Source organism: Halichoerus grypus, chromosome 15 (assembly GCF_964656455.1).
Source record: "Halichoerus grypus chromosome 15, mHalGry1.hap1.1, whole genome shotgun sequence".
Taxonomy (NCBI): Eukaryota; Metazoa; Chordata; class Mammalia; order Carnivora; family Phocidae; genus Halichoerus; species Halichoerus grypus.
The window spans coordinates 52,684,706-52,698,571 of record NC_135726.1 but is presented as its reverse complement, the minus strand read 5'-3'; the positions used below and the strand labels follow the sequence as shown (position 1 = coordinate 52,698,571).

The 13,866-nt window shown below is 49.4% G+C and overlaps 1 protein-coding gene across 1 annotated transcript; it reads right to left on the bottom strand.

Annotated features, from left to right (window-relative positions):
* Positions 1–515: 515 nt before the first annotated feature.
* Positions 516–12,160, bottom strand: C5AR1 (complement C5a receptor 1). Its single transcript, XM_036114051.2, has 2 exons — positions 12,097–12,160; positions 516–2,954 (listed from the first exon to the last, which is right to left on the bottom strand). The coding sequence occupies exons 1-2, from the start codon at positions 12,097–12,099 to the stop codon at positions 1,899–1,901; spliced, it is 1,059 nt and encodes a 352-aa protein (XP_035969944.2). The 5' UTR covers positions 12,100–12,160; the 3' UTR covers positions 516–1,898.
* Between the last annotated feature and the right edge of the window lie 1,706 nt (positions 12,161–13,866).

Here is a 13,866-nt window from a genome sequence, read left to right as displayed (position 1 = left end):
ATATTAACAGCATTATACTATATTATATAGTATTAATATTTTAATATAAATTTTCTATATTATGTAATAGTTATGTTTTATATTATCTCATTGTAAATATAGTTTTAAATAACATAATTACGTAACATTGTTATTCACACAATATATAACTGTATAGTATATAATACTCATATGATATATCATTCATATAATTGTTAACGTAACATATTTTATCATAAAATACATTACTATTATTTCATCTGTTTCTTTTAAATTTTTAAAGTTCATTAATTTATTTAAGTAATCTCCACACCCAACGTAGGGCTAGAACTCACAAGCCCAAGATCGAGAGTCTCACGCTCCACCAACTGAGTCAGCCAGGTGCCCCTGGTTCTCCTTAATTTTTTAGTGTGACAACTAGTAAATTGAAAACTACCACGCGGCTCACATCATATTTCTGTTGGACGGTGCTGGTCTGTATAATATTTCTAGCCAATCCACACACAAGCACGCACACACAAAACACCAAACAGAAATGTTTTAAAGTCATTTATAAATAACACAACATTACAATGCTTATTTTTTTTAATTTTCATTATTCAAGTGCTGCAGACTAGTTTTCTCTTCTTTAAGATTTATTTATTTATTTTAGAGAGAGAGAGCACGCATGAGCAGGGGGAGGAGCAGTGGGGGAGGGAGAGAGAATCTCAGGCAGACTCCACGATGTGTTCAGACAGCCCCTCCTCCCAAAGCAGGGCTCAATCCCAGGACCCTGAGATCATGACCTGAGCCGAAATCAAGTCGGCTGCTTAACCGACTGAGCCACCCAGGGCCCTCAGACTAGTTTTTTGGTTTTTGGGGTTTTTTTAAGTCAAAAGGTTACATGATTGATAGAGCATTCCTTGAAAGGGCAAATTTGGAGAGTGGAATCATGGTTGCCAGGGGTCCAGGACAGGGCTGGGAGGGTGGAGGGACGTGAGGGTGACTGATAAAGGGCATCATCAAGGATCCTAGTGGTGATGAAAATGTCCTGCCCCTCGAGTGTATCAATGTCAACATCCTAGTCGTGATCTTATAACTTCATTTTGCAAGAGGTTCCCATAGTGAAGCAGATCAAAGGCATACAAGATCCCTCTGTATCATTACTTACAACTGCATGTGAATCTACAGTGATAGCAAAATTAAAAGTTTCTTTCTAAAAAAAAAAAAAAAGTTTTTCTTTCTTTTTTTTTTTTTTTGAGAAGTGCACACAAAAAAGCAGTTTGTAACAAAGTAAAAAGTCAAATTTCCCTGTGACCATCTTCCCCCCGCCAGGTGCCCAACCAATGTTTCCCAACCCCTCCCAGCATGCCTTCCTCAACACCTGCTTTTCACCAGAACCATGTAATATCTTTTTACCTCATGCATTTTCTCAAAACCCAATTAAGTAACACTTTAACTCTCTGCTTGTCTTTAAATCAGCTCACTTAGAAAAGCTTAGCCAGTGACTTTTGCTTTGTCCTTGACAAGAATACCTTTTGAGAGGCTCCTTTCCCCAGCTCTCTGTCAAATAAATACATCACTATTGTTTAAAGGTTAGACTGTTTCCATTTGTCTGTTTTCTCTGTATCCAATGTGTTCTATTCACCGACTCCCCCTGCACCCAGCAGACAGACAGGGCGCCCTTTGGGGGTGCTCCGGGGTAATACTGGTTTCTGCTTGTTTTCCAAAGCCCTTGGATGGAAAGAAAAGTTGAGGCTCCCCAGAGGGACCCGTTCATCCTGAAAGCGAGGGAGGACCAGTCTGGAAAAGATGGAAAGGAATGGAGGAGGGTTCACTCAAACATCAGCACCCAAGGGCTGGGGTCAGAGAGGCCAAGAGGGAAGGGACAGGTGGGAAAGGGGGAGCACTGGGCAGATGGTGGCCGGAAGACCCTCCCCTCACACCGCATGGTTCTTCACGGCTGGGGTGTCCACCGTGGAGAGGGTGAAGGACCTGCTCTCCCTGCCCACAGACTCCTCGGTCAGCACCTGCCGGAGCATGGCCGGGAGGGACTTGAGGAAGCGGCTGTGGAATCCCTGGGCTGCCACCACGTAGATGATGGGGTTCATACAGCAGTTGATGTAAGCGAAGGCCACCCACAGGGAGTCCAAACTGAACACGGAGGTGAAGATTTCCGAGTTCCTGGGGAACAAGGCCAGCATCATCCCCGTCACCTGGTAGGGCAGCCAGAAGACGAAGAAGCTCGTCACCACCGCCACCACCACCTTGAGCGTCTTGGTGGAGCGGGTAGCGCTGCGGCTCCAGGTCCGGATCAGGAGGAAGGTGTAACAGATGCTGAGCGTCACCAGCGGCCACAGGAAGCCCATGACCAGACGCAGGATGGCCACACCCCTCTCCACCCGGAACCCGTCGGGGCCGTAGTCCACGCCGCAGGTCACCCTGAAGGGAAAGTGCTCCGTGCGCACCCGGCGGAAGATGAAGGAGGGGATGGTCAGCAGCAGGGCCACGCCCCAGGCCACGCCGCAGGCCACCCAGGCCACCCACGCCCCTCGGTAGTTCTGGCACCAGATGGGGTTAAACACCAGCAGAAAGCGGTCGGCGCTGATGACGGCCAGGAGCAAGATGCTGGCATACATGTTGAGCAGGATGAGAGAGGGCAGGATGCGGCAGGCGGCGCTGCCGAAGGGCCAGTGGCCGTACTGAACGATGGAGGCAAACAAGATGGGCAGCGCCAGGCAGGACAGGAGATCGGCCACTGCCAGGTTGAGAAACCAGATGGCATTGATGGTCCGCCGGACCTCGTACCCCGTCACCCAGACCACCAGGGTGTTGCCTGGCACTCCCACCAGGAAGACCATTGTGAAGATCACCAGGGCAATCGTGTCGGAAACAGACAGCTTGGGGGCGCTGGGAGACTCATCCACAGACATGTTGGGGTCCAGGGTGGCAGTGCCATAGTCAGGGTACTCCAGGGTGCTGTAATACACGGAGGCCTGGGTGGAATCAGAGAGGCAAGAGGAGGATGAGTCTGCAGACAGGTGCCAGGGGCTCGTCGGAGCTCCGTGGCTGGAAGCCCCAGGTTCCTCCCCAGGAAAATGGGGGTGTTAAGGACTGAGAGGCAGCTAGGGTGTCATACCACTTATAAGAGTGGAGTCTCTGGGCCACCCTGTCGCCTCCCCACGAAGTCCCTGGACATCCCTATGATCCAGCAACCAAATGGTTAAAACGCAGTCCTGCTGCAACGTTGTAGTCACTGTCCATTGTGACTGGCCGGTACACGTGACACACTGCTTCTTAGCTATTTTTAATGTCATCGACAAACTGAGATGATATTACTGGGTACTTACCCCACGGCCACCCACCACCACCATCACCCCCTTTTGCTGCCTCCCACCCCCTGAGGCAGCTCCGTGCTCCGTCTGGCAGTGACTCCCCAGAGATGGTAGTGGCTCAGCAGGGCCTCACATACTGGGGCACAACATTTAAGTGAGGGGGAAGGGGGAACCAAAGAAACTCAGGGGCGCCTGGGTGGCTCAGTCGTTAAGCGTCTGCCTTCGGCTCAGGTCACGATCCCAGGGTCCTGGGATCGAGCCCCGCATCGGGCTCCCTGCTCAGCGGGGAGTCCGCTTCTCCCTCTCACTCTCCCTCTGTGCTCTCTCTCTCAAATAAATAAATAAAATCTTGGGAAACAAAAAGAATGATGGGGACACGTCAAAAGGACACGAGAGCCTGGGAGGGACCCCTAGTCAAAATTGAGCCAATTTGAATATATAATAATGATGATGATGATGATGATGATGATGATGTTATGGAATGAAACACATTAATATATAAAAGTTTATGAGTTCAAAATGATAATAAAAACAAGCAAACCCATTGGTCACTTTTTTTCCAGAAAGGGAACAAATCAAGCATTTATCCTGCCATTTCGCACAGGGTACATTTCAGGGAAAGCAAGAGTCAATGTGGGAAAGTCTTCCTTTAGAGAAAAATCTAAGAATAATACCTGCAGCTGGAATGACAGAATTCAGGAAATAATGGGTCTGGATGGTGACCATCAACATCTGATAAAACCCTCGGGTGAAAGACTGCTGGGAACTTTACAATAAACAGGCTGGGCTCATACCCCAAACCGGCCAATCAACCTCAGCATCCAGAGAAGAGAGACAATCGGACATTCTGTTCTACGTGATGTGATGCTTTAGAAACGACACAGCCCCACCTATGAGTAATTCTTGCAAATGAACAAATGTGAGTCTAATCAAGGTTCTAGATCAAAAACTACCAGTCTTGGTGCACCTGGGTGGCTCGGTCGGTTGAGTCTCAGTTTTGGCTCAGGTGGTGATCCCAGGGTCATGGGATTGAGCCCCATGTTGGGCTCTGTGCTGGGCGTGGAGCCTGCTTGGGATTCTCTCTCTCCCTCTGCCCCTCCCCCCACTCTCGTGTGCTCACTCTCTCTCTCAAAAGGAAACAAAACAGAACTACCAGTCCACAGGAAAAGCAGGGGAGAGAGGAACATGATAAAAAACACCACAGGGACAAAATCAGATCACAGGAAACTCTACAGGACGAATGGTCTATTTATTACCACAAATAAATGGCATTGTTAAAATAAAAAAAGAAAGAAAAGAAGGAAAGGAAATTGTCCTTGATTAAAAGAGATTTAGTGGGGCGCCTGGGTGGCTCAGTCGTTGAGCATCTGCTTTCGGCTCGGGTCATGATCCCAGGGTCCTGGAATCGAGCCCCGCATCGGGCTCCCTGCTCCACGGGAAGCCTGCTTCTCCCTCTCCCACTCCCCCTGCTTGTGTTCCCTCTCTCACTGTATCTCTCTCTGTGTCAAATAAATAAATAAAATCTTAAAAAAAAAATAAAAATAAAAGAGATTTGGGGCATATCAAGCAAAGGTAATACAGAGACCTCATTTGGATCCTGATTGGAAGAATCAACTGCAAAATCAGACATTTTTGAGACAATCTGGGACACTCAAAAATGGAGTGGGTATTTGACAACAGTATGGAATCGGTGCTAATTTTGTTGAGGATGATGTGGTTTTGTGTTTATGTTTTTAAAAAAGGATAAAGATACATAGCCGGTAAAATAGGATGTCTTGGATTTGCTTTAAAACACTCCAGCAATGGAGCGTGCCTGGCTGCCTGGCTCAGTTGGTACAGCATGCAACGCTTGATCTCAGGGTTGTAAGCTTGAGCCCCACGATGGGTGTAGAGATCACTTAAAAAAATTTTTTTAAAGCCTTTTTTTTCTTTTTTAGAGAAAGAGTGTGCACGCATGCATGCATGTGAGCAGGAGGTGGGGGGAGGGGCAGAGAGAGAGAGAGAGAAGCCCAAGCAGGCTGCACACCCAGCCCGGAGCCCTACATGGGGCTCGATCTCACGACCCTGTGATTATGACCTGAGCCGAAATCAGAGTCCGATGCTTAAATGACTGAGCCACCCAGGCATGCCACCCCCCCAAATTTAAAGATCTTTAAAAAAAAATTTTTTTTTCCAAAAAAACACTCCAGCAAAAGAAATCGCTGGGAGACAGGAGACAGGAAGGGAGGCGAGGACTGTGGGTGACTAAGAACAGCAAAACATAGATAACTGTTGAAGCAGGGTCATGGGTACACTAGGGTTCACAGTATCATTCTCTCTACTTCTGTGTGTTTGAAATTTTCCATAATAAGACAAAATAAAGAGTAGAGGGGTCCTGAGCACTTCTTCCCAAGCTGAGCTGCTGAGAATACCATGCCCCCCTAAGAAAGAAAGTGTCTGTGAGTCGCAGTTGAGCTGGAGAAAGCATTATAGGCAAATCCGTGCCCCAGAGGCACCAGACACAGCAGGAAAATCCCCCTGGAATGATTGCACAGAAGCATCCAGGATTTAGACAGCACTTACCGTGTGCCAGGCATGGCATGAGCTCTTCCGGTCCGGGCCACGCCCCCTAAAAGTCGGTGCTATTAATGTGCCCATTTTCTTGATGAGGACACGGAGGCACAGGAAAGTAAAGTAGCCTGTTCTAGGTCATGTGGTTAGGAATTCAAACTTATATAGGCTAGCACGCAAACCCTGGGCAGGCTGCCCCTGACCATTTCCAAGAGGGGCTGTGGACGGAGGAAGAAACTTCAGTGGTGAGCTCCGTGGCCCTTGGAGCTAGCCCATCCCTGAAGGCCACTTTGTCACCAACCCAGGGAAAGGAGACAGAGAGGAAGAGACATGGCTGTTACAGAAATCTCCAGAGCTGGACATTTAGCGCACCTGGATTTGCAGGCTTTGGTTCATACCCACCGAAAACACCCACCTTGTGGATTATATAAGATGACCAATGTTCGGGCCCCCAGCCAGCCGAGTGCCTGGCACTCAGTATGGGGACAAGAAAGGGCAGCCAATATGACCATTATTTCTTGGTGTTATGATGATCAAAGAGCTCCGATCTTTCCCTGAACCACTCTTTATTTCTCAGTCCCTTTATGTTGCCAGAAGGCGGGCCAGGCTGGTGGCCCTGGGGTCCTTGCTGGGGGACCTATATCAGGGATTACATCATTATTCAAAGGGAAAGTGTCAATGTCAGCTGAGATGGGGATGAGCAGGGTGTGGGAGGTCCACGCCATAAAGTAGGATTCGGCCATAAAAAGGAACGAGGTGGGCCACAGTGTAGGTATCTTCTGGGGGTGATGATGATGTTCTGGAAACAGAGCTCAGGGCTCCATGACAGAGCGAATGTACTACAAACACCACTGCGTCGTACACTTTAAAATGGTGAATTAATTATATGTTATGTGAATTTTACTTAATTAAAAAAAAAAAAAAAACACACGCCAGTGTCATGAAGCCAAGGGAAGGGTGAGGGATTGTTCCTCGTGAACGGGGACCACACAGGCAGGACAAGCAAATGCCATGTGACATGCTGGGCTGGAGTCCAGAGCTGGAAAAACCCATTTGCCGCAAAGGGCATATTCGAACAACTGAGCAAGTTTGCTCAATCTGTAGCCCAGACAATAATATTGCACCAAATGTTACATTTCCCAACAATGATAATTGTGCTCTGCTCATGTCGGTGATGGTAATTGGTCTTGAGAAGTGAACACTAAGGTATTTAAGGGCCAAAGGGCATGACGCCTACCACTTACTCTCAAATTGTTCAGAAAAAAAGATGATAGATATATAGATCGATAGATTGATGATAGATAGGCAAACGATTGACTGATAAAGCAAATTTGGAGAATCTGGGTAAAAACTATACTATATGGGAGTTCTTTGTATTATTCTTGTAATTTTTCTGTAAGTGTGAAATTTTTTCAAAAGAGAAAGTTCAAATTGTTGAAATATTTCTATTGGTAAATAGCCCCTGCTGGGAGCCTTACCCCTACCATCCCCCACCCCCACCCCCCCTGCCCCCAGCACCCTGGCTTCTTCCCATTTTCTTCTGGGACCCACCCACCCCCATCCCTCCACTCCTCCACCCCAATCCCCATGTTCCAGTTACTAAAGGGTTAATGCCAGGCACAGCAGGAGGCCCTAGACCACCCCCCCTTTCCCGCCCCCCCACCCCCTTAGGCACCTTAGGGTCTGCTCAGTATTGTGTGTCTGCCCTGGACCCCTAACATGAAGCTTTTGCCCGAGTGACTCAGACTCCAAAGGGGAGCATCCATCCCCACACCCTGTTCTCATGCTCCCTCCTCCTCTCATCAGCTGACAAAGCTCCTTCCTGGCATGAGCTCATGGGGCCCTTTTCCCTTCCCTGACTTCATGAGGGCAGGAAAAAAAGAAAATGCTGATTCTAACATGCTGCCGCTTTCAGGATCCTCCCAGTGCAAGTGGCTTGAAAAGTTTCACCCTTGCAGCATCCCTACAAAGATGGGAAATAACCAGAGTGTCCAGCACGAGGTGACTGGCTAAATGACTGATGACACATCCAGAACAACAGAACGCTACGCAACTATCTGAAAGAATGAGGTGTTGATGCACTGATGTGGAAGGAGCTCCAAGATCTAGGGGGGCAGCTAGAAAGCAAGGACCAGGGGCGCCTGGCTGGCTTAGTGGGTGCAGCGTGCAATTCTTGATCTTGGGGGTTGTGGGTCCGAGCTCCACTTTGGGTGTAGAGCTTACTTAAAAACAAAAATATATAGTTTTTAAATAAAATAAAATAAAATAAAATCTTAAAAAAATAATAAGAAAAAGCAAGGACCAAATGGTGCATAAAGCAGGCTACCTGCAAAAGACTCTCTCTCTCTTCCTCTCCCTCTCCCTCCTTCCCTCCTGTGTATCTCTGTCTCTACTTCTAGCCTGTACCTGTCTCTCTCTCTCTCTCCAGAGCAGTTCTAGAGGCAGACAGAGGAAGTTTGTACCAGTGGTTGGCCCCAGGAGCGGGGGGAAGGGAGGGAGGGAGGAGGAGGGGCTGGGCAGTCGGGGGGGGGGGGGGGTGCGGGGCAGGCACAATGGAAGGAAGCATTTCACCGTATATATTTTTGTTCCTCTTGTATGAGGAACCACACCAGTGAGTGCACTGTCCATTCCAAGAAACAGACATTGTATAGCAAATATAAAAGAATTTGTGGTTCCACAATTCTAGGCAGAATTCTTCACGGCACTAATGTTAACCAGCTGGGGGACCCTGACACACCTGGCAGTGCCCGTGGGCTCGCTGCGGTCTACAAGGAGGGACGAATGAACCCCCAAGTGGTGAGGACTGAGTGTTTGATGGAGGGCACAGCCCGGTGCGGGGTGTGGACGGGCTGCAGCCCCATCCGATAGAGCGTTCTGCGCCTGTCCTTGGTGGTGGCCACCAGCCACATGTGGTTGCTGGGTGAGGGAAAGGTGGCCGACGTGTCTGAGGACCTGCATTTTTAATTTGGGCGGTTTAATTAAATTTCAATAACCACACGCGGCTGGTGGCTGCCCAATCGGACAAGGCAGGTCTGGGGCTATGAAGGGACCAGACACTGTTCTAAGCCCTTCCCAGGTGTTAGTTCATTAATTAACCAATAACAGTATTTAAGTCCCCAACAACCAGAAGCGTGGAATACTATTGCTCCTAACTTCACAGGCCCAGGTTTTTTTCCCCAAGATTTTATTTTTAAGTAACCTCTACCCCCAACGTGGGGCTCGAACCCACGACCCCGCGATCAAGAGCCGCACACTCTACCAACTGAGCCACCCAGGCGCCCGTCATGGGCCCATTTTAAGAGCCCTTGTCTATTGTGGACAGGAAGAGCTCCAGAGCAGAATCTGGGAAGAAGAGGAGAGTGGAACTGTTCAGGTGAGGTGAGTGACAGGGTGGTGGCCCTGAGGAGACATGCACGGATCAGAGAACGGGGTGAAGGAGAGGACGCAGTACTTACAAGAATAGCAATCACCTTCGTCAAGCTCTGTTCTCAGCCCTTTGCCTGCATTAGCTCATTGAATCCACGAACAACCCTCTGAGAGTTGTTCCTATTGCAACCTCCATTTCACAGATGGGAAAACTGAGGCTCCTCTTAGAGTTTAAGGGAGCTTCCCGAGTCCTCCCCGCAGGTAGCAAGTGGCAGAGGTAGGAGAGAATTTCTGAGAGCTCGAGCCCTCTCTGAGTGGCTACCAGGTCTACGGTACTGTGGGGGTTGGGGGGAGAATGCGTTCAAAGCCAAAGCCACAGGTGAGAGCCAGGGAATGTGCTACCCACCAGAAAATGAAAGGAGGTCAGCGTGGCCGGCAGGTGGCCAAGACGAGGTTGGAAGATCCACCCATGCCATGTTCATGTTCAAGAATTTGTATCTTATCCTTGGGTCATGGGGAGCCATGGGCGGTGTTTGAGCTGCAGAGGGGCTAGGTTAGTTTCAGTTTAGAAAGATCCCTCTGGTCGCTGAAAGAAGGTGAGATGAGAGGCAGCAGGACCAGAGAGCAGCTGAGGAGGAGCTCCAGGCCACTGAAGATGGGAGCACAGATGGGGCGTTGGGGGGTCATGGCCGAGAGAAGGAAGCCAAGTAGAAGGATTTGAAAGCACCGAGGAGAGGCATGATGAGGACACAGTCATGCAGCTGGTGCTCCGTAAACTCTGCCCCAGGCCCTAGCCTCCCTCGCCTGGCTTCCAGTAGGGGACCCTTCCATCCCTCCCGATCCTTCCAATAAGGGAAGTCCTGCCCACCATGCCCCCCTTAAAGTGGAAAGAACAGGTTCCCTTAGGGACGCTGTCAGAGCCAGTAAATACACAGGAGGCAAGGTGGGCTTCCCCCTGCCCCGAACATCCCCCTCCCCATTCTTAGAAGCACACAACATCTTTAAATAATCCACCCACAGAACCACATGGAGCCACAGAGGTTACACCCTCGGAGAAATGGGATATGAGAGTGAGGGTGGGCATCTCAACTCCCATTGATTTTCTTGAATTGCACGGCGTCTGTGACCCCACAACATGCACAGTTTTTAAACCCCGCGAAAAACACAAGCCTCCAGGTCCTTGGAGGATGCAGTGAACTGCCTCGCAGGTTGGCAAAAAAAAGAGTTTGATGGGCAGGTGAGGGTGCGGGCGGACACTCTCTGTACGTGGGAAATATAAGCTGGTATAACTTGTGGCAAGATCCGTTAAAAGGAAAATTGCCCGTGGACTCAGCCTTTGCAGTTCTGGAAACCCAGACTTGGGCTAAAGATGTAACTTTGGTTTTAAAGGCAAAATATGGGAAACAACCAAGATTCGCCATTGAGAGTGGATGGACCAGCCCAGTAGACTATTATACAGCGGATAAAAAGAAAGAAGGAATTCCCTTGAAATACGCAGGGATGATAACAGTATCTTCCTCATAGATGTAAATGCAAAGAGCATAGCACAGGGCCTGGCATACAGTAAGCGCTCAATAAATACTGGTTAATGATACTCTACATTAGTCATGAAAAAAAAAAAAGCAAGATGCAGGCTAATGTGTAGAGTGTACTTCTATTTGCAGGGGGGAGAAAGGATAGACAAGTCACATGCATTGAGCACCAACTGTATGCCCCATAAGAGCTTTCCGTGTATTATTTAGTTCTCTCAATGAGCCTATGATGTAGGTTCTAATTCTGTAGGATTGTTATCCCCATCTTCAAGGTAAAGAGAAGGAAGCCCAGATAAGATGAGTCCTTTTCTAGGCTTCCTGTGACACACGAGAAGCAGAATTTGAAGCTTATTTCAATTTGACCCCCTTGCCAAACTACCCCCTACTTCATTCCCTTCACCTCTGTCCTTGAGTACCTGTAGACTGATTCCGGAAGGATCCAACACACACTGGTGCCTACAGTTGCCTCTGAGGGCCGTAGCAAGGAGTCCGAGGCGCTGGGCTGGGCAAGGGAGAGTGACTATTCACTGAATACCCTTTGGTATTTGGGACCATTTTATGGAAAGGAAAAGAAGGCGAAGCCAATAGTTGGGTTTCTCAAAGTCCAGCTGGTCCTGGTCAGGTCTCAAAAGTGGGATGAGGCAATGTCAGGCCCCTCCCTGGTTAGCTAATGTGTCCTCCATTTCCTCTTTCACCCAGATGAAGCAAGACGAGAACGTCTAGCGCGGCAGGTACAAAATCACAGCCCTGCCTCTCTCGAACCCAGCCCTGGGGGCACAGGTGTGCATGAGGTGGGGAAGGGGGGCCCTCCCTGGGCCTGGAGACAGTCTCCCTCTGACACCCACAGAATCCATGAGACAGGCTGAGTCAACCACGAACCCCTGAAGGACCTGGGCCATCTCTGCTCCTGCCTGGGCCTCGGTTTCCCTGTCTCTACAATACAGAACATCTGAAAGTCCGGGTGGATCACTATCTTTCTTCCAAGCTGGCTCTTTGCAGCCTCCCAGCCTTCGCTCCTGCTGTTCCCACTGCTGAAAGACCTCTCCTGGATCCCTCCACTTGAGGACGAGTGTCATCTAATCAGACCCAACGCACGGGTTTCCTGCCCTGGGGACCTTTCGGATCCCAGCCTAGGGCATCGAGGCACCTATAATCCCATGACAATCTTCCTTCTTAGCTGCATCCCAGCCCCCGAGAGTCTGAGATGAGGGTCAGGGGAGCAGGGAGGAGATGGAGGACAGAGGGAGGAGGAAGGAAAGGGAGAAAGAGTACAAAGGGGAGAGGTGGAAGGGGGAAAGAGACCCAGCAAGGAAAGGAGAAGGTGTCCGAGCCCACGATCCCTCTGGGGAACTCACCATGTTCAGGTCTCCCAGGATCCCCACTGATCAAAGGTCCTTCCTGCCCACAGACTGTGTTTTTTAAGCCCCAAGGGAGGGTGCAGATCACAGGGAGGAAATGACCAGTCTTTCCCCTCTGGGGCTCTCATTGGTCTGCACACTGGGCACCCCATCTGGGGCTGCTTCCGTGGGCCACTCACCCAAAGAGCTCTGAACACCTCCTTCCAGTCAGAGGAGGGAGGCTGGGCTTGCAAAACTGAGGAAGTCCCTCGCCTGACAAGGGTGCGATCCAGATAAAAGAGCCCCCTGCCCTGTTCTAGGCTCAGCCCCTCTCTTGGCCTCACTTTGCCCATTTGGGACTTTCTAAAAGCTGCAGAAAAAGCTCAGAGGTCCAACTGGCTCAAATTCCCCCTGGGGGTTTTGGGGCACAGGGATGATGAGCCCCAGCCTCCCAGCCAGTTTGCTTGGAGGCCCAGAAAGGGCAAGCAGGTCTGTGGAGGTGGCCCAGGACTTGGGGACTGTTACATCCTCCTGCCTTGGGTTTGGAAGGTGGCAAACCAACCCAGGATGGAAGTCTGAAATCGAGATGACAGCAGGGCTGCTCTCCCCACTCCCCAGAGGTGCTAGCAGGGAATCGGTTCCTGCTTCTTCTAGCTTCTGGTGACTGCTAGCATTCCTTGGTTGGTGGCCGTCACTCCAATCTCTACCTCTGTGGTCACACCTCCTTCTCTCCTACTGTGGGTTGCAAACTCCCATCTGCCTCTCCCATATAAGGACCCTTGTGATTACATTTAAGATCCCTCTGGATAATCCAGGATAACCTCCCATTTCAAAATCCTTAACTGCAAAGTCCCTTTTGCTATATGAGGTCATGCCACGGGTTCTAGGAATTCGGATATGGACATCATTGGGAACCTTTCTGAGCCTACCTCGATGAGTGTGGTCGTGATGATGAGCACAGAGACAGGCTCATTTTTCCTATGTTCTTTTTTCTTAAAGATTTTATTTATTTATTTGACACAGAGAGAGAGAGAGAGAGAGAGAATACAAGCAGGGGGAGGGGCAGAGAGAGAGGGAGAAGCAGATTCCCCGCGGAGCAGGGAGCCCAATGCAGGACTCGATCCCAGGACCCTGGGATCATGACCTGCGCTGAAGGCAGACGCTTAACCAACTGAGGCGCCCAGGAGCCCCTTTCCTGTGCTCTTCGGCAGCTCTGGAATATAGCACCCAGGTCTTTCCTCCACAAATAACATTTCGCTACAGCAGCCTTCAACCTTGTAAATATCTAGCTTTCTTTTCATGGCAAAGGTAATCCATGAGCACTGCAAACATTTGAACAATGCAGAAATGCACTACTCCTACCAAAAAAATTTTTTTTTCTTTAAGTGACAAGTCTCCACTCCATCCTTCTGAAACTCTTATGGAGTTTGGAGTGTGTTCAGCTATACTTTTACAAGTGTGGTATTTGTGTTTGGGGACGGACACGCGGGTGCACTATGTTTAGCAAGTTTTAGTTGCACTGAATTGAAGCCCTGTGTGGGGTCTACATGGACTGAGCAAGGATTTGGAAGGTCGGTTTATGAGGGTTTGGGGCTAGTTGGGAGGAGGTGTTGTTACACACTCTGACCTCAAGGGGGCGCGGGAGCTGAGGGAGGCTCAGGAAGCCAGGTCACACCCCCTTGATGTTTTTTAGGATTTTGGACCAAAGTTGTGTATTGCCTTAAATTATAGGTTCTTTTTTTTTTTTTTTTTTAAGATTTTATTTATTTATTTGAAAGAGAGAGTGAG